Source organism: Patella vulgata, chromosome 1, assembly GCF_932274485.2.
Source record: "Patella vulgata chromosome 1, xgPatVulg1.2, whole genome shotgun sequence".
Taxonomy (NCBI): Eukaryota; Metazoa; Mollusca; class Gastropoda; family Patellidae; genus Patella; species Patella vulgata.
Genome location: NC_065879.2, coordinates 69,114,884 through 69,135,634, shown reverse-complemented (window position 1 = coordinate 69,135,634; position 20,751 = coordinate 69,114,884). Strand labels below are relative to the sequence as shown.

Sequence of the window (20,751 nt, the reverse complement as noted above, 5' to 3'; positions counted from 1 at the left end):
GAGTGGAACGGTAGTACCAGATGCTGGTATCAAATCATCTTCGTCTGACCCGGAAGGCGATGCTTTGACCTATACCATAGTCTCTGGAGCCAATCGGGATAAGTTTAACATGGATCCTAATACAGGGATTGTGGCCTTTGCCCAGGATTACGAGGTGGATGCAGCTAATAACGACCAACCGGGTATGGTATTTGTTCTACAGAATTTGTCTAGCTTTTGTACACAAGAATACGCGAATGTGTTTCGTAAATCCCCATCGCGCTCGAAAATAGTAAGATGGTAATTTAGACGTGCGTTACATGTGTACTAGTAATTAGTTCCCTTATCTTGGTTCTCACGATTTGTAGTTCCTCTATTTATATAAATTAAACACACCCACCCTTTCGCGTGGCAATGTTTATTGACGTTTTGATCTAGTATTGAAGAAAAACGTTTTACTTTCCATTTCCTGCCAGGTTTTAGTGAATATTCATATCAAGAAGTAAACAGGTATGAATTCGGGTCAATGCCTATAGCTTCCTTTGACCAGGCCTAGCAAAAATGGCCCACCTATTTCAATATTTATGTCAGATGATGGTGACATGTTGACCTCTTTCTGGTTAAGATTAAGGATGAAGGATTAAGATTGTCGGAATGTTAAACATATAGAGCAAGAAATATCATGGATTTAACATTGAAGTTAAAGCCCATCTTGAAATATCGACCGTGCGTTCAATAATAAACAATATAGAGGGCGTGAAATCAATAGATTGTAATGGGAAATGTGAATAGTTGTAACTAACTGATTGGTCAAATTCTGTTTAGAATACTGTCTTTTAATATAGAGAGCTATATATTTGGCTTTTATTGCCGAATTGCTATAAAACTCCATTTCTTTCTTTCATATAAATATATTATGTAACTTAGAAGATGACCATACTTAAAATTAATAGGAACAATGGTTTGGCCTAGAATTTAAGAAACTCAAGGATGGCAGGAAAAAGAAAACTACGTGCTAGCCTTAAAAAAAGAAGTGTCGTCAGGTGTTCTACAGTATAATACGACCAATTTTATTTTCAGGATCAGTGTTTTTGGTTATTCAAGTTGAAGATCCGTCAGGTTTAAAAGATACAACATCGTTGGATATTACTATAAACAATGTCAACAAATCACCAACAATAGACAATCTACCCACTACAGTCCCAGTCCCAGAAAATACTTTGGGCGGATCTACTATATTTACCGTACAGACGTCGGATCCTGATACCGGTGATATAATAACTCTACAATATACCTTTAGTCCTACGGATGGTTCAGCCATCTTTAATACTGATGTCAATAGTAAGTGCTGACCTTACTAACATTTTTTTTTGAATTTATGGAAGGATGGACACGCTGACGGTTCTGTAGAATCAACATTCCGAACCTTTCCAGACAAACCCATTCAAATGCAGTTCGGCGATTGCGTTACTAATGTGACTGAAGGACCCAGAATCAGCAACTATCGATTTGATTGAAATTGGTTAAAACAGGATTAACGGACCCCCCCCCCCTAACACATTTAATCTTTTCGTTAAGAAACACCACTGTTTCTGTTTTAAGTTAAAGGATGCCACAGAATATTAATTTGCATATGCATACCGTATGTCTTTTTTTCAATTTTTATAACTGATGTCTTTACGACACACTTATTTACATTAATTCGTCAAAAATACGTACATTGAATTTTGACTTTCATACTTCAGATGGTGTGGTGCTGTTAAACCCAACTGCTAAACTAGACTACGAAACTAAACGTCTATATGCCATATCTGTGGCTGCCACCGATTCAGCTCTTACTGCGGCTGCCCAGTATTTAAGAATTGAAATTACTGACGTCAATGAGGCCCCTTCATTCAGCTCCCCAACTTATGACGTCACTGTTTCAGAAGGACAGGCAAGGCATTTTCTGCATTATCTGGTGTTTGCATATACATATAGTATGACCTACAGGATCCCAGGCCTGTACATGTCAAAGAGTACTGTTCTCGTGACTTTTCCGCCTGTTCTCTATTACACTCCACTGCTCAAGATCTCTGCGTACATAAATAAATTATTGGAAGGAAGATAATATACAATATGTTAATCCCTTGAGTTAAACACCACCATTCCCCCGTTTTATCACTCCCTCTTTTTCCCCATTCTTTGCTGGTCGAGCGATAGGGAAATGGTCTCCGCCCTGGGATTTTTGTGTGGAGCTCTGTGGAGCTGACAGGGAAAGTGTGCCTATAATCGATGAGACAGAATCGAGCCGCTGTAGTAACTTATATGTCTCGGAATGATAAGCCTGTAATTCGGTTTGTGCTGTCCATTTCAATTTGCACTAGATAATAATCTGATATTTTAACAGATTAAATCTAAATATTTTGGGGTTATGATACTCTACTTTCAGGCAGGAAATATCATCGTTCCATATTTAACGTCATCGGTCACCGATCCGGACAGTACTGACACCAAAACATTCTCCATTTTACCAAGTTCTAACTCGGCTAACTTCAATATCGATACTTCAACCGGGCGTATAACATACGCCGTCGACTACGACGCTGATCCTAAACGGTTGCCAGATAGAGTAACCTTGAATGTGCAAGTAGAGGACAAAGGTGGATTGACGGACACGTGTATTGTTGACGTCACTATCAACAATATTAACCAAGCACCAACAATAACAAACGCACCAGCTACTGTCAGCATTGCAGAGGATACCCTCGGTGGTTCCCTGATATATGACGTCAGTGCTACAGATATTGATTCAGCAGACGAAACGACGATATACTACAGATTCCTGGATTCACGAAGTTCATCTATGTTTGATATAGATTCAAGTAGGCTATTTATGACATTGTGTATGGGTATTATAATCGCAAATGATATTCGAAAGTAAAAATATTCTTGAATGCTGGTTTTCTTGTTTGTATGGGTTAAATATGTCTATAAATGCAAACAATTTTAATTTTTTTCACTACCCGTATATTTGTTTCTAGTTTATGGTAGAAATATTAAGTTCTGACCTTACTTGTTTTATATTTTAGCTGGAAGAGTGACATTAAAACCAGATAAAGCACTTGACTATGAAACTGATTCCTATTACCGCATCCAGTTCGAGGCTTCAGACTCTCAGCTTAACTCCACGTCCGCCATCTTAGAGATTTTTATCACCAATGTTAACGAAGCTCCTAGTTTCTCAACAAGTTTTACGACAACCGTTAATGAAGGACCGGTAAGAGTTCATGTTATACTTTTAATACCAGTTCTCATTTTGACGTAGTCTAGTTCACCCAGAACCTCATAGTCTTTAACGTATGGAAGGTCTGGCTCAGTTCACTACATTTCGCAAAATTTAATGGATAATCAACCACATAAAAACAGACTTCCGGTTACGCATAGGCAATGGCGCTTTTTTTTTTTAGCTAAAGTCAAGTAAAGGTTGCTCCCAAGTAAAAGAAACCCATAATTCATGCATTATAATAAACAAACAAGAATCGTGACGATGAATTAGGATTGATATCGAGCAAAGCTCTTTGGCATCGCATGAAGCGCGTTGCTTGAACAAAGCTCTTTTCCGGTAACACAGGAGCGTAACTAAAACTGTCACTCACAGACTGTTGATTTAAAAAAAATCAGACCGAAACCGGATACACCGGGGCAAAACCGGCAATACGCATGCCAACTTACTACGCGTCTCATGGAAATATTTCCATGACGCTTCTAATCAATGCCGTCACATATTTTTGATGGCAGTGAAAATAATTCTCGAACATTTTTGTTCTTTTTTTTTAAAACAAAATTAATCATACAATTTAGATCTAAATTAAAGTCAATTCAGGAAAATGAAATAATTTAACTTTATTTTGGGGGGTGGGGGGTGGATGGCTGAATGGTTAGCGTGCGCGCGCTGTATCATAAAGCCTGTCATTGAGTCAACTGGCGTGGTTTCGAATCCCCGGTTGTACGTGGCAAGGAGTAGGGTCGCCTGTCCAACCCCGTGGGTTTTCTCCGGGTCCTCCGGTTTCCTCCCACTACTAAAGACCTCTACGCGCAAGCGAATTATTGAAATAAAATTAAACCATATGTTAGTCCCGAAATAACCTAGTTTGTGTCGAGTGGACGTTAAACCCTATTTCTCTCTCTTTCTCTTTAACTTTATTTGTATCATTTGAGAATTTTAATTATGAAAGTTTTATATTTGACAACAATCACATCAGCTTCGCTCTACTCGGGCAATCAAAATATTAAAAGTGTTTGATATTGTACAGGCAATACAAATAGATTTTTCTGAAATGGCAATTCTGAGATTAATTTCATGGGCGTCGACATCTTTAGATTTTGTTCACGATAATGTAAAAGGCCGTTTAATCTAGTCAATGACGTGTTCACATATTTTTCTTTAAGCATTTGACCAGAAAGTTATATTCTAACCAGTAGTTTAGTCTTATTTCTAACTATTCGACCTCTCCATTTAGGAGTTTTACACAATTCAAAAATGTTCTTTTGTAATTATGGATTTTAAAAAGATTCAAAAGTGAATATATATTTAAACCAAATTAGCAACTTATGTAAAAACATAACTCCATTAGTGATTCACGATATTCCTATACGATGATTTTGTTACCACTTTTTAGGCTGGTACAGCTTTGCCGTTTTCTGGAATCGGAACTTATTCGTCTGACCCTGAGAGAGACACACTGACCTATGATATTGTAGGTGGGGTTAACCAGGACATGTTTACGATGGACCCGACAAGTGCTGCTATTAGCTTTGCTAAAGACTACGAAGTCGATGCCACACAACAACCGGGATTTGTTCAACTGACAGTTCGGGCTGCGGATCCGGATGGGTTGTCTACAACTGCTTTACTCAACGTTACCATACTAAACGTTAACAAACCACCATCGATAACAAACCTAGACGCTGATATCAACGTTCCAGAAAATCTGCGTGCTGGTACTACCGTGTTTACAGTTTTAGTATCCGATCCTGATAGTACTGATGTTACTACCTTGTTACCACGCTATACAGTTGGATCAGCTAACAATGTGTTTGATATTGACGCAACAAGTAAGTTTTAATAACAAAATCGCGAAACCTTAAGTTCTTTAAAGGGACAATAACACTCTTGCTGGCTTGACAGCTCCAGAAAATAAAAAAAAATAGCCTTATTCTAAGTACTAGATGTGTTAGTGTCCTACCTGTTGTGTAAACATCCTATTTTACTTGTCCAGAGGGTTCGAAAATATTTTTAAATCCAAGTCTCATTTGAAAAGGTTTACGTTAGGCTTTTCAAATCATTTAGTTGAATTTTTCCAATTTTTTAAATTAGGTGTGTTAAGATGAAATTTGTATTATCAATTAATTTGAATATTGTAAAATGGTACAATTTTATTTGTTGACCAGAATAAGGATTTGGACATATTATCCAGTTACAACAAGAGTGGTATTGAGCCTTTAATGTAATGATATTACCGGGGCTTTACTAGCCTTTACATAAAATGGAATGGGGGTTTAACGTCCTAATATGGTATCTAACAAAAGACAGATAATAATGACAGGCACGCAGATGAACTGTTCAAACCACCCCGGTTCAAGCATCAAGTATTTTCTTATATGAAGACAGTGCTTGACTGGATCGTGTTTATTACTGGGAAGTAGTTGCACGAAGTCACTTCCTATATTATTATAATAAGGTTATCACGCTCGTATAGTATGATACGTAACATATTGATCGTTTAAATTTGCGTTCTAAACATAGTTTATCCTTATCACAAGCGAACCATAAATGCTATGATAAAGATGTAACGCGACATATTCTTATGTTACAATCACATTACTACAACACCATCGAAGTCTATGTGCAATTAGTTTGCTACTTGAAATATCGAATTATTTCAATTAGTGCTGCCAGATTCAGTCTAATTCAACGGTTAAATGTGAAAGCCGTCATCACCGCACCACGTCTCTGTTTCTGATTGTATAATTTCAGGTGGAGCACTCAGTATTAAATCACCGAACCAGTTAAACTATGATACAACCCAGTTATATAGAATCGAGTTTCTAGTTACTGATAGTAAACTAACTTCAACACTACCCGTTACATTAACTGTACATATAACTAACACAAACGATGCCCCAGTTTTTACTTCCACGTCATTCCCTCTTACGGTTCCTGAGGGACAGGTACGATTAATTTTTTTCTCCTTTGTGGTGCCTCTTTGCACAGTGTGAATATTAACAGGGCATTTTAATACATCGCTCTATTGCTCCTGGGTTATACGAGTATATGTATTAAACAATGAGCTATCTAATGCGTCATTAAACACAATTTAATTTATCCAGGCAGGGATAGTGCAATGAGCTCTGTCCGTTCGTCCTAATATCGTATTCCGTTTAAGATATCTTTATGACACACATCTATCTATTAATATTATACTAATTTTGCCTTTTCAAATCAGAAATATTTTTTATGCTAGGATAGAAACTACGGAAACAAGTTTGAATTTGTTTTAGGTATACAAGGGCGCGCGATGTTGAGGACAATATATTCTTGTTATCATGCTAAATGAGAATAAAACAATTTTGCAGGCTGGAGATGCGGTACTCAGTAATCTGACGTGCTGTGTAACTGATTCAGATGCTGGCGATATACAGACGTTCTCTATTCTAGCCGGCCCTTATTCAGAGTATTTTAACATTAATCCTGATACTGGTAGGTTACATACTGTCAATAAACAGACATTCCCTTTTCTACCCGATCCTTATTCAGAGTATTTTAACATTGATCACAGCGCAGAATTAGTAACATCGATTTCAATTTTAGCATGATGCACACCCATGCCATCGAAGAAACTGGTTGATCGTAAATCAGAGGTTGTTTTTTTTTAAACATCAGCCTCGATAGGAACGAATTGATTGGTCGTAACTCACAGTTTGTTGAACATCGACCTTGACTTTAGAAAGTTAGCACAGATTATTAAGCATCGAATATCAGTGGAACTACTTGGTCATGTGTATTGCTTTAAAGAAACTATTATCCACACTGGTAATTGCAGTGTTACTAAGTGTTGTAGAATGAATAAGGGAAGCCTACCTCGTATGTTAGATGGTACTTGTTTTCTGAGATATTCTCCTCAAAGATCACCAGATATTGGTTTGTGCTCAAATGTAATTAATTTGCATATAAATTTATTCTATATGTTAAGTGTTTTTTTGAACAACTCAACAGGTAATATTACGTATGCCAAGAATTATAATGCCGACCCAAGTCTGTTACCATATAATGTACGACTGGTAGTTCAAGCAACTGATATGTTTAATTTGACCGGGACTGCAACAGTTGATCTCACCATCACTGATGTCAATCAACCACCAATCATAGTCAATCTGCCAAAAACCGTCACAATGGCGGCCAATGTCGGCTCTGGCACCAAAATCTTCACAGTAGAAACAACAGACCCAGATTCTGGTGACGTCAGCACTGTTGGATATCAATATCAACTGCGTAGTTCACAGAATAATTTTGATATTGATAGTTCCAGTAAGTAGATTATTTGAGTTGATCCACCCGGTTCTTTATTCTAATAACAACGGATAATATTGACAGCCACTCGGATCAAGTTTATAGAAAATTCCAGTGACCTCTGTTAAGGGATGCCTTTAATTAAAGAACACGTTCGAAAATTTTATCATTAAATTTGAAGCCCGTAATATATTACAAATAAAAATGTTTTAAGTAAATAGGTCAGATTTGGTTATTTTGTTTATCGCAATTAACTGTTAGTCATTTTTTCTACCCGTTTCAATTGAAAAGTGTTAGGGACCAAGGTAACGATGCCTCTGCTTCTCTCCTAGTATGCTTTGAATTTAGTGATCGATTTAAAATTTCCAGCTGGTGTCGTCACAATCAAAGATGGAGCTACATTTGTATATGGCAGTAATCCAATCCAAATAGAGTTCACAGCAACAGACGGAACAGCCTTTTCTGAAATGTCTCTTCTAACTATTGAAATAACCCCAGCGGTATCGGAACCCGCCGTAAGTATTATATTATACAGAAAAGTCATTTAATTGGCCTTTTCATAAAATATATTTCGTGTATTGTCAAAATCTTGATGACTTTAAGGGTATATAGATCAACCCTATATCGTTTGTTTAAAATAAATCTTGGATTTCATAATGTATATGTTCCAACTTGTCAATTTATTAGGAACGGACATGTCGAACTTTAAATGACTTCATAAGTGAAATTGTCGGTGATTAGTAAGAGCGTTTTTGTCCAAATTTCAATTGACAAAAAAGAAACGCTCTTGTGGGTCGATGATTTATAAAAGCAGTAACCTTGGAAAAGAATACTTCATATTAACCGGAAAATCGATTATAAAAGCTTTGACTGTTTACCTCAGCGTTTCTTTACATAGTTCATTTGTTTGGCGTTCTAAACCTCTATCGTAATTTATATGAGGGCCTAGGGTATAAATCATTAAGTTAAAGACACTTCTTTACGTTGGACTCCCGTCATCGGTTCGCGGTAGTCAAAGCTACTTAATCACGGCTAATCGATCAGCAGGAATTAGACTAAGAATTAAAAGATAATGACAGAAGCTAGTATTCCCAAAATGTGCTGGAGGTGTACCCGAGAGAAAATACATGGTTTATATAAACTGATTTTATAATGTATGTCTTTCTAGTTTTTGTCTAAACCAGAGAATTTAGGCTGGTTTGTACCATTAATGATATTGCTAGGATTGGCCCTGTTAGGTCTACTCGGTTTTCTACTCTATAAATTCTGTTGTAATGGTGGTTATGGTGGGCGACGCAGGTAATTATATCATTTTAAATATTCATTTATTATATTTCAATTCGATATTCAAATTTGGTAAAATAATAAACATAACATAACATAAATAAATTTCTCCAATCTGATTAAAACGCAGATTCTATTTGGTTTTTTTTTTATAGAACAAAATTTCGTTTAATTGTCTTTACTACACTAGGATCTGGAAAAGTTGTTACATTCTGGTTGGTTGAGGGATTGGCCAATGAAACGGTCTGTTGCATCAAGTTCTTGCAGTGCGAAGCACGGAACTGGGTATTACACTAGAAACGTCAACGCTGATTGGTTAATCAAATGTCTGACGCCATAGTTCAAAATCCGTTAGTATGACCCCTGACGTGACCCCCCACCACAGCTGGTTAGATCTTCATGCAGTTGAGGTCATTGAAAGTATAAAGAAACGAAACGAAATATAGATCTGTATATTAATCAGATTAGAAATGTCCCCAATTGAACTGTTAGTGGTGCCTTGTCTGATTTTTTAAAGGGAGATCTCAACAGCGTTTTTTTCCAGTTGATAGCAAACTCTATTGAATTAAACAAAAATACAATTTACAATTTTTTATTACAAATGTCTGATTTATTAAACAAATACTGATGTAATGGGGTTTAACATCATGACAAATCTTTAATTATGTTATATTGGTAATATAATGCAAAATGATTAACGTGCAATGTGTGAGGGCGAAATATGCACACATACTAGCATTTCCACCTACTCTGCTAAGTGATCTTTTACTACCAATGTGTACGGGATAGTGAGATCTTTTGTGTATGCGATATGTATGTGATTTTTGTGTTATATGTTATTTTTTGTGTTATATGTGATGTTTTGTGTTATATGTAATATTTTGTGATATTTGCTATTATTTCTGTGATTTATTCGATGTCTTCGTATTTACCATATTATGTTTGCTTATATATTTTCTTACTGATTTCAAATGTATAAATACTACTTCATGTTAATTATTCTTATTTACAGTAGAATATTTGATTCTGAGAATCCAAAACGATTAGTAAGAAAGCAGACTCCACCATCACCCAAACCTCCACCACATACTAAATTTGGTAATATTTAAAAATATTTTTACTCTGATTAAAACATTATACAATATTTCGTCCCGGTTAAAAAGGGTTTTATCCCAATTTTTTCTAAACATACACGGATGCATGTCGTTTTCCGTTTATTTTTGTTCATCAGTTGATATTTATTTGTAAAACAATTACTACTATACATTTATGTATGACGAGAAATTCTATTCACTACGGCGACAAACGGGACCGACGTGTTTGTGACCAACATTTGTTTGATAAACTATTTAAAGTGTTAGTACTTGTAATCATTTGTATTTCAGAGCCCAATATGAAAGTAAAAATAAGTAAATTACAATTTCCAAGAATTTATAAATGGGTTCCAGAATAAATCCGTAAAATCAGAGGAGATGAAGGAATCTATGGTGGATACCGAACATGCAGTGGGCAACGTGGGATCGGAGTAATTTTACCTTTATGAATTATGTATTTTTTGTTTACCTCAATTGTAATACATGTATATTAAGTATTTATGTTTATACAATAGTTATAATGTAGAATAAAGCATGCAATAATAAATTTGGTTAATCTAATTCACCCAAACTGTGCTCGTACGTAATAAATATACTATTCAAAAAAAGTAGGGGATATTTGATTTTTAAGTGTTATTAAAGTCACCTAATGAAACTGACGAAGAAACAAATGACAAAATGAAATGAAGTTCACATTCATCGATTTATTCCAAATGATCGTTAGACTAAGTAAGGCACAGACTGACCATTATAAGGGTAAAATGATACCCGGGGTCAAACAGCAAAGTTACCACAGCATCACAACCAAGTCAGTAACGGGTAAATCCTCCTCTGTTTGCCAAACAAGCATTGATCCGACGTGGCATACTCCTAATGAGACGTCTAAGGTCATTTTGGTCCAGATTGTCCCATTCCTGTTGCAACGCAGCAGCAAGTTCTTGGACATTGGCAGGACGTTGTTGACGTTGACGTAACCTCTGTCCAAGCATGTCCCAGACATGCTCGATGGGGGAGAGGTCGGGACTCAGTGCTGGCCAAGGTAATGTGGTGATGTTCTGTTGTTGGAGGTAACCTGTAACGATCCTGGCCCTGTGACATCTTGCGTTGTCATCCTGGAAGATGAAACGGCGGCCATGACGTCGTGCGAACGGCACAACATGGACTGCCAAGATGTTGTCCCGGTAGTACTGGCCTGTAACACGCCCTGCAACAACATGTAAAGCCGTTCTTCCAGCAACAGTGATGCCTCCCCACACCATAACAGAACCACCCCCAAATCGATCATGTCTGATGACGTTAACGTCTTGGAAGCGCTCGTTTCGACGACGCCACACCCTCCTACGTCTGTCCAAAAAATCAACAGTGAACCTTGACTCATCTGAAAACATCACATTGCTCCAGCGTCGATTATCCCAGTGTTGACGATCCCTACACCAACGACGTCTTGCCTGAATGTGATGATCTCTCAAACAAGGGATCACGCGAGGACGTCGGGCGCGAAGGTGACCCCTATGCAGTCGATTCCGAATCGTCTGGCCACTCACTCTCACACCAGTGTCTGTTTGAAGACGAGCGCTGATCTGATTTGCTGTGATGACACGATTTCTCAAGGCCAAGGTACGGATAAATCGATCCTGGGCTTGAGTTGTCGCCCTTGGTCGACCTAAGCTTGGTCTGTCCTGTACAGATTGTGTATCACGGTATCTGGACCATAGCCTGCTTATGACAGACTGAGAAACATTCATCGTCCTCGCCACAACCGCCTGTGTTGTGCCGATCTGTAGCATGCCAAGGGCACGTAACCTTTCATTTTGGGTAAGCCGACGCATATCAAAATTTGTTTTCTGGTCACTAAAACAATTAAACTGATGTTTCCACCCTGGAATTCAATGCCACAATGACTGTAACATTCGAAGTCAGAGTCGTGCAAATCTTGGGTTGGACCCCCATGATGATCCCAAGCATCACCTGCATTCCATGCGGTAGCTATTGGTGCGTTTGGGCGTCACATGTAACTGGAAATGTTTCTTCTGTTAGGTTCTATAGTGACTTTTTTCGTAGTCATTTGCATATTTTAGTATTATGCCCCCAAAATCAAATATCCCCTACTTTTTTTGAATAGTATATTATTCAGTCGAATATGAACGTCCCAATAACAAGGCATAGCTTGTGGATCTAGTTATTCATAGTTGGTGATAGGTTGCCTATGACCACACCCATAACAGTCACCTCCTATATTCACGTCCACCTAAAATGATAAAGAGTAAGCACACACTGACTAGTGCACCCTACTTGTAACTCAATGAACATATTGTTTGGGTTTGAATTTTATGGGTGGAAGCTACCAGATAACCTACGAAGACACCCAGGATTAGGACCTGGGCCATTATTCACGAAAACTTAAACTAAGTTACAACCGAAATTTTAAGCAATACTGCAATTTCATTGGATATATGCAAATTGATTTTACTGGTCAGCCAATCGAATTGCAGTATTTCTTAAAATTTCGATTGTATCTTAGTTTAAGTTTTCGTGAATAAGGCCCCAGGAAAATAAAGTTAAATTTTACTACCTAATATAACAAGGTTAGTAGAATATAGACCAGTGATTGCAAACTTTTATGTGAGATTCATTTGGTTCACAAGCGATCCGAGCAACTAGACGCTGCATCAATAACAATGGGATACTAAGCTGGAAAATACCTTGGAACTTTATCGGCCAAATAAACGAAGAAACAATTTAGTACACAGGAAAATAATAACTTTATTAAGGGATGAACATACATCAAAATTCGCAGAAACGAGTTGCATCTGATCGTCATTCGTTGTTTTTATTCCTTTGCAAACTACAATATTGTGTAAGTTGAATAGGCCTTTAGTCCAAAATGGTTCAGTTTTGTTCAGTATTTACAAAGATGTGTCAAAATATTTGTCAAAATTCGGCACCCTCAGCAGACGATATAAACGGGGTAAGGCCAAACAGGCTTTGTTAAAATCTTTTAAAGGGACTAATTCTAATCCGGTTGACATTTTGATTTTTTTTTTGTGTTAAACGCAGATTAAGCCGTAATAAATTAGAAATGGAAAATTGAAATGACGATCAGTGGCTATAATAATAAATGCATATCACAGTAAGTTGTGGCAAGATAACATCTGCGAGAACTCGGATTATTTGGAAAACCGGCGTCACTACTCTTGACCTGAAGACAACTTCGAAAAGAATACTGAAGCAGTTGGTGGGGTAATCTGGGTTAGCGAGAATAAATATATGTAAATATTTATGGACAATACAGATAGAGAATAGATATATACACGGGAGCGATTTGGTGGAACATTTTATAAGGCAATTAGAAAACAATAATAATAATATACATCAAATTAACGTTCAACACAAGAGACATCAACTTTTATATAATTTTCGAGTAATTATTTACAGCTTATATATTCATTACAATTATGTCACCGAAGGGTCATATTGTACGTACGAAAATATAACATTAAGTCATATCTGATATAATTCTGTCCTGGAATCATATGTTTTACCCTTCTCGTATAAAGTTAATTATATCGAGTATATCATAATTATGAGTTTCTGACATTCAAAGTGCATGACGGTCATGTTACAAGTCGGGTATTTTTAAGGAATCTAAAGGATTGTGGTGTGGTAGCTTTTCGAGAAGGTTCATTCCTACCTAGTACGACGTGAATACCTTAAGCTCTTGATTTTCAATTAATATCATGGGTATTTTCCCACTGCTTCTCTATCTTTTTATAAAGCAATTTGCCCCACTACTTACTGTATTAAAATGACCTGTAACTTAGTTTTAATTTATACTTGGAAATTTCAGTGTTTAAATTACTATAGAGTTAACAGAAGTCAGAAAATCTTTATTATCATAACTACAAGATAATCAGTTTTAAAGATTACCCCTTTAGAGACAAGCTATTAAAATGATCATATATTTATAAACAGCCGCGACTGCCATGATTATCGGGAATCTAAACACTGACCTAGCTAGTAGGGCTTGTGTCTGATTTCTTTAAACGCAGTTAAAAGCAAAAATGGCTTTTAAGATTTGTCTAAAATTGTGAATACAATGAAATTTGTACCTTCATGATGAAAATCGGATCAAATTACACAAACCCCCTACCAAATACCCCCGTCCTTCATTGCTGTAATACCCCTATAATAGTTAAAAATATGTTTTTCTCATTTGAATATTTTGTTTAACGATTGATTACGACGCAATCAATTAGACCAAATTCCAATTCTTTCATTAAATTTCCGAGTATGGCGGCGGAAGTATGTCGACCGAACAGAACTCATGCTGTATAGGAATTTGTTGTCTGGTCATCATACCCGATCTCATACTGGATGGCGGAGCGAATCTTAAGGGTTCGTTATCGTTATGATTATTTGCCACATTTGATGTCTGTGAAATATGGTTTGTCATCATTACTGGCATCTGGTTGGACGCCGGGAGGACATGAACCTGGGTCAAATTAACTGTCCCATTTTGAGCAGGAGTACTCAATGGGACATTTGGAGACCAATGTAGGGTTCCATACAGAATCTCATCGCATGGGACTTTCTTCTCTGGTATTGCCATGGCATTTTGTATTTGCTCTTTGGGTTTCGGATCGACTGCAGGCGTAATTGCGCTTACTTGTGTTGCAGAGACAATATCTGTCGTAGTGGGGGCTATGTTGGTGGGAGATTCAGCACTTATAGCACCCCCTTGTACTTTCTTGGGGGTATCAGTAGTGGGTGAACTCTTAGAAGCTTCATTGTCACCAGTAGCAGGCTTGGCATCAGTAGTAGCCTGGGCACTAGTTGATGCCTTATCTCCAGTAGCTGTCTTTTTAGTAGCAGAAGCCGCATTAGCGTTTTTCTTAGCCCCTTCGGCTTTCTTCTTAGCCTCTTCGGCTTTTTTCTTGGCTGCTTCCGCTTCTGTAAATAGAACATTTCTTTTTGTTTTAAAGATACAAACAGTCACACGGTAAACAACACGTTGGTGTGTATAGATGTGTGCCTTTTAAAAACTGACCTTGTGGGCCCTGGATAAGTTTTAACTTTAGAACCTAAAACTGATTTTATCTCTAATCAAATTTAAAATCCAGTTCTAGATTTTAAAACTTTGAAGTTAAACTCAAATTGAATTAAATTTTAGGCGCAGATTCTTGAATATAATCCAGATACGATTACCCATCAATCAAATCAAAGAAGCCCTTATATCTTTAACAAAACTTACCAGCAAGGCGTTTAGCAGCTATGGCTTGCTTCTTCTTAAACACACAAAATAGTACAATCAATGAAACTAAAGTCACTGGCACTGCTACTGCCGCAACCGGGAACTCTGTAAAAAAGAAACCTTCTACTTATTCGATTTAACTGATTGCTTATCTCGAAAAATTGCCCACAAATCATTGGCACAAACATCAAAGATCAGCAGTCGTATCAGGTGTTGTAGAAATAAAAATACCTCGTGACATACACGACACTACTAATAGTTAAATGGAGTAATGGACTTCAAATTGTTTATAACCTAAGAACGACCACCAAGTTGCTAATTTCAACACACCGTTGCTAACATTGCTTGAATCGACATTCGATCCCGTCAGTTCATTCTTTGGAAGAAAGAATCTGATGTTGTATAATGGCACGTCTGTACTAACCTGATGGATAATACAATATAATTATTTACAATTAACATTTATCAATATAACTTTCGGCTTTGACCTACACTGTCCAAAATAAACGTAAAATCTGTGATATCTCCAAATTGTCTCTCCCTACAATTATTTTGTGGACCGATAAACACTTTCCAAAAAGCAAACCAGCCATGCTTTATATTACCCAAATCTAAAAAGTCGTAGAATTTAAAATAATACAGAAAAAAAGTTAGCATGGAAATAACCATCTAGTTGTCTAGATTGTCAAAAAATATAATGTTAGCATTAGTGACCTAGAACTCACCTTCTATCTTGATGCAAGTTATCTTGGCATAGAACCCCTTTCCAGTCTCAGTGGCATCCGAATGAAAAATAATTAACAGATTGCCCTTTATATCACCATGATATGCTTCATATCCTGGTTTTCCACACATTCTGGCTATTTTTAACCCCGATGTAGGGGTTTGACCTGTGAAAAAAGTGGGATATTAAGTGTGAATGGAATGGGTTTTAACGTCTCCTTAAGACAATAATTCAAACATTTTGAGACTGACGTATAGTCATGAGCATTTTTACGGTTGTCGAGACAATGGCGTCGTTAAGACAATACTTCAATTGTTTTGATGCTAACATACGGTCAGAATCTTTTCTATGGATTCTTTCTTAGCTTATGTCAAGACAATGACGTCGTTGTCTATTCAACTTCGAATACTGTAATGTATTCTTTAAGAGCACACCAATGTGCAAATAGGCCTTGAGTTTTTTACAGACCATCCGACTAACAACTAAGTACCCCCTCCTGATCATCCCCAAACTGCAAACTGTTTATGTATTTGCCAGCAATTAGTAGGTGGCTAAAGACAAGCGATGCATTGAGGCAAAGTTTAACTAATTTCTGTCTTTTTTTGTTCTGAGCGAAGTTATGTTTGTAGGTTTTGAAATGAAATATCGCTCAAATAGTCAAAATAAACGAAGTCTCGATTTTCCATTTTATCCATCGTATTGCGCGTTTGTTCTAATCCATTCAATATCTAGCCATTAGATGTTCAAGAGGGTTGAATATGTCTATTAACAATTTTTATATAACATTTTAATCCAGGCAAGAGGCATATAATAGGCAGATTAATTAAGTTCGTGCATAATGTATATTTAATGAATTGCAATGTCTACCTTTATAAAGATCAATATAATCGACACAATTCAAATCAACAGGCCTCTGGATATCCATATCAACAAATTCCACATGAAGGCGTCCTTCATTTTGACATTTTGGTGTAAACAACCATCGACAAGTCAAATTACTGAAATGTAAAAGAGGCAAAGTAAATCTTACAAAACAAGGTAATGGAAAGGAGTTAAAATTCTCCACTCACTAATAGAGAGACACGGTATGCATTATTCAAGACTGTTGCATGTACCGACACGTAAACCTTAAGTCTGTCTTATTTAATTGACTAATGACGATACATCTGCTGCTACTGTTGATGACGATGATGATAATACGACGACGACGACGATAAAACCATATCTTACTTGGTATAGTTGGAATTGAGATAGCCTGGAGACGAGGCATACTCAGTTTGATCTGAACCAACCTTCCTTTGAGTTGTGTTCCCATTACACGCAGCATCTGGAAATATAAATCACAAAATATAACAAACCACTCTAACTTAGGACCTGATCACATTTAGCAGGGGTGGCGCATGCTTGGATGACCAGGTGGGGGTAGGTTAGAATCAAAAGATTTCAAATATTCTCCCGATGAGATGTTAAACACCATCAAATAAATTCCTTTTCCTAAAAGCGAGTCAACAAAGTCCAGTGACCGAAATGGAGAGCATTGAGCTACCGTAAATCTCATTTGACAAATTATAGGAAACATTTTGAAAAAATGGTAAGAATACCCTACATTATACTCTCCTAAATAGATTCAATTTGGAAAGAGTCATAATTATAAAGAGAATGCAATAATAGTCAATATATAATATTAAATGCAATAAAGATGCAATATGTAAGTTGACCGCCTTTGCTATAACAGCTCAAAAATAGATAACGAGAAACGAATATATTGAAAATTTCAAGCGATGCATCCGATAACCCAGGGAGTTGATTATGAGCTTGTCATGTTAATAAATGTATTCTAGTTAATGATTTATATTACGTTTAAAGCTAGAAAAAAAAGACCTATAATAGGCAGATTGAGTGCTTACATAATGCTTCGTTATATGTGGCAATTATATTAGAAGAGTTATTTAAAGAATGTTATGTCTATTGATTTACTTGATTATTAAACGATAGTTGCTTGTAACGAAAAAATTCAAGATATATTGTACTAATTTTAGTGAATAAAACTGCTTGGCTTTTCTGCCTATTAGATCATTTGTTCAATTGACACCCCGGATCCGTTCACTTAATTTGATATTTACCTTTGATTGTTTATTGCTTGAAATGTGTGTAGAATGTGTGTCTTGTCCATAGGTTTGTCGTTTGGATTTTACTACTATTATAAGATCTACATATATAAATGCTCTGTCATCAATAAGTAAAGTGGACGTACAGGTTATATAAAGACATATTTTTATATTAATTTTGATATAAAAAAAGACTTACCAGTGCTGTAAACTGTTACCACAATAATGATTACCACCTTAAATACCATATCCATCTTAAACATTTACCGTTTTCCTGACTGACTTTGATAAAATGGAAAATACCTTTGGAATATATTTTTCTCGGGTCAGATAACCGCCATATTTGTTTATCATAACAACTACGTCAAGGACATTAATAATTACTATGAACGGGTCAGTGCGTACAGATCTGTGTAGTTACTAAACAGATCGATAATAAAGCAAGTATAAATTAACACCACCAAATGAGTGGATTCATTAAAGGGACAATACTATAATGCTGATAAATTTATTAACTGTTTCTATTAATGAGTTTAATTTCTATCTTATTGTTTATTTTATTGCGGGGGGGGGGGCCGAATGGTTAGCATGTGCTTGCTGTATCATAAGGTCTGTCATTGAGTCAACTGGCGTGGTTTCGAATCCCCGGTTGTACGTGACAAGGAGTAGGGTCGCCTGTCCAACCTCGTGGGTTTCCTCCCACTGCTAAAGACCCCTACGTATATGATGTTTAATGTTTTCCGGTAATAAATAGTTTCAAGGATAGTTCCAGTCTCTATAGTTATTAGCGAAGATTCTCTCTGCTACAATACGACATACTTTTCATGAATCTGAAATATGAAAAACCAATATTCTTCTGAAATATGAAAAACCAATATTCTAATATGTTTCCATATAATGGTTAGTGTCAAAATTATACCCCTGTCTTTTAAAATTGATGAATTTGAATAATTTATTTTTCGACCAGAGTAATTTTGAATGTCTATGATCTTCAACTGTGTTCACGTATTCAAAAGATAAACGGGATTCGCTAAATAAGAGGGTTGGGTGGGGAATAATGTCGCTATATTAAAGGACACTACTAAATGACCTATATGTGACATTGTTTTGTTTATGTTAGCTATGAAATCCTCAGAATAGCAGTGATATCAGGTAGAACAACAGAAAGCATGATTTCCCTTTCTTGATTACCCGATACTTAATTGAATTAAAACAAAAACTGTTTATATATATCGTCCGGCTTGAAAAACAAGTGTCGCAATAATACACTGAGATTTATGACCTTGACTTAAGGGCATTGTAGACATATATATATCCTGGTATATAACATCGATATAATGTCTTGTTATAAATCAGGTGATAAATGATGTAGATTAATATATGTATATAATCTGTATTGTGTAGCATACAATATGTATATGTGTATATATATTACAGTAGATAAAGTACAAGCACTTCTTTGTTTACGGGATATAAATGCATAAATAAATAAAAAAAATACGTCCAGGTAAAAATTTCTCCACTTTACTTCATTCTGACATACATTAAATCACATGAGCTAGTAGTTTGCCCTCTATAGACGTCTTCATATATAATTATATATATATACATTCTTAGAATAATAGATATCAATGACAATGGATTATGAATAATATTAGGTTATGTACAACACAAGTTTAAAAGGATATAATACATAACATGGCCGTGCGCGCCGTATCATAAGACCTGTTGTTGAATCTTTTTCGAATCCCCGGTTGTACGTGACAAGGAGTAGCCGGTCGCCTGTCCAACCTCGTGGGTTTTCTCCGGGTCTTTCCGTTTCCTCCCACTGCTAAAGACCCCTACGCGCAAGCGAATTATTGAAATAAAATTAAACCATATGTTAGTCCCGAAATGACCTAGTTTGTGTCGAGTGGACGTTAAACCTCATTTTTCTCTCTCTCATAACATGACATTAATATACATAGTCTTCCTGGTATAGCTTAACAATAGCCAATTCAGGAATAATGAGATGAAATAAAAGTTCATAGACCAATTATGTAATCTGGCTACAAAACGTAACCCACATCTGACGATAAAGGATAAAGCACACGGCCGAGAAACTTTTCTCATAAAAAGTATAGATTCAGATCCAATGAAAATCGGACACATAAGATGGCATCTAGAGTTGATTATGGTCTTTTTAGTTTATAACATTTCTGGTCTAAAGAAATACCTACAATAGGCAGATTCACCTCTTGCATAATGTGTGTTTAAAGTAGCTAAGTATCTAACTCAACATCATCCCAAATCTTCAACATTGAAAATACGAATTATTTGTCAATTTAAAACAACATTGATGCTGTGATCTTACCGGAAAAAGATGGGCATATCCAATATTTAAGACAAAATAAATATTTTACCATTAGTAGCCTACACGAATGGTGTACCATAATGCGTTTCAGCCCCAGTTCTAGCAAGAAACTCGAGGAACGAGGCTAGACATATTGCACCAAACCAAACGGCGTATGTAGATTGGAATAACCAGACGCTAGGAATTTGCATTCGATTGAGACTGCTGGCTTATTTCACGGAACATAAGTGATTTGAAATTAGAGTAAAAACAGAAACGATTGAATGTAAATCAGTTTATATACATTCATATTATGCAGTATTATATGAGTTGCGACCCACTTGTGTCAATTTCGAGGTCCCCAATGTTACCGATTTAGCTCCTTTAAACGGGCGAATGTCGTAATAGCAGTTCATTTCATCTGTTT

At 36.3% G+C, this 20,751-nt stretch overlaps 1 protein-coding gene and 2 long non-coding RNA genes across 4 annotated transcripts; 2 read left to right on the top strand and 1 right to left on the bottom strand.

Moving 5' to 3' along the window:
- The first annotated feature begins 2,428 nt into the window (after positions 1–2,428).
- LOC126822728 (uncharacterized) lies at positions 2,429–4,871 on the top strand. Its single transcript, XR_007680968.2, has 3 exons — positions 2,429–2,843; positions 3,051–3,238; positions 4,641–4,871. It is a non-coding gene; the product is annotated as an uncharacterized LOC126822728 (long non-coding RNA).
- A 2,415-nt stretch (positions 4,872–7,286) lies between these two features.
- On the top strand, positions 7,287–10,366 carry LOC126822724 (uncharacterized). The gene is made up of 5 exons (XR_007680966.2): positions 7,287–7,549; positions 7,901–8,046; positions 8,700–8,830; positions 9,828–9,913; positions 10,201–10,366. It is a non-coding gene; the product is annotated as an uncharacterized LOC126822724 (long non-coding RNA).
- A 2,287-nt stretch (positions 10,367–12,653) lies between these two features.
- On the bottom strand, positions 12,654–18,350 carry LOC126822516 (uncharacterized). Of its 2 annotated transcripts, XM_056101379.1 has the most exons (7): positions 18,192–18,350; positions 17,115–17,211; positions 16,752–16,882; positions 15,886–16,050; positions 15,161–15,265; positions 14,653–14,859; positions 12,654–14,529 (listed from the first exon to the last, which is right to left on the bottom strand). In XM_056101379.1, the coding sequence occupies exons 1-7, from the start codon at positions 18,253–18,255 to the stop codon at positions 14,186–14,188; spliced, it is 1,113 nt and encodes a 370-aa protein (XP_055957354.1). In that variant the 5' UTR covers positions 18,256–18,350; the 3' UTR covers positions 12,654–14,185. The 2 variants fall into 2 exon arrangements, with proteins under 2 accessions (XP_055957354.1, XP_050407410.1); XM_050551453.2 differs by having other exon boundaries at positions 12,654–14,859.
- Positions 18,351–20,751: the final 2,401 nt, after the last annotated feature.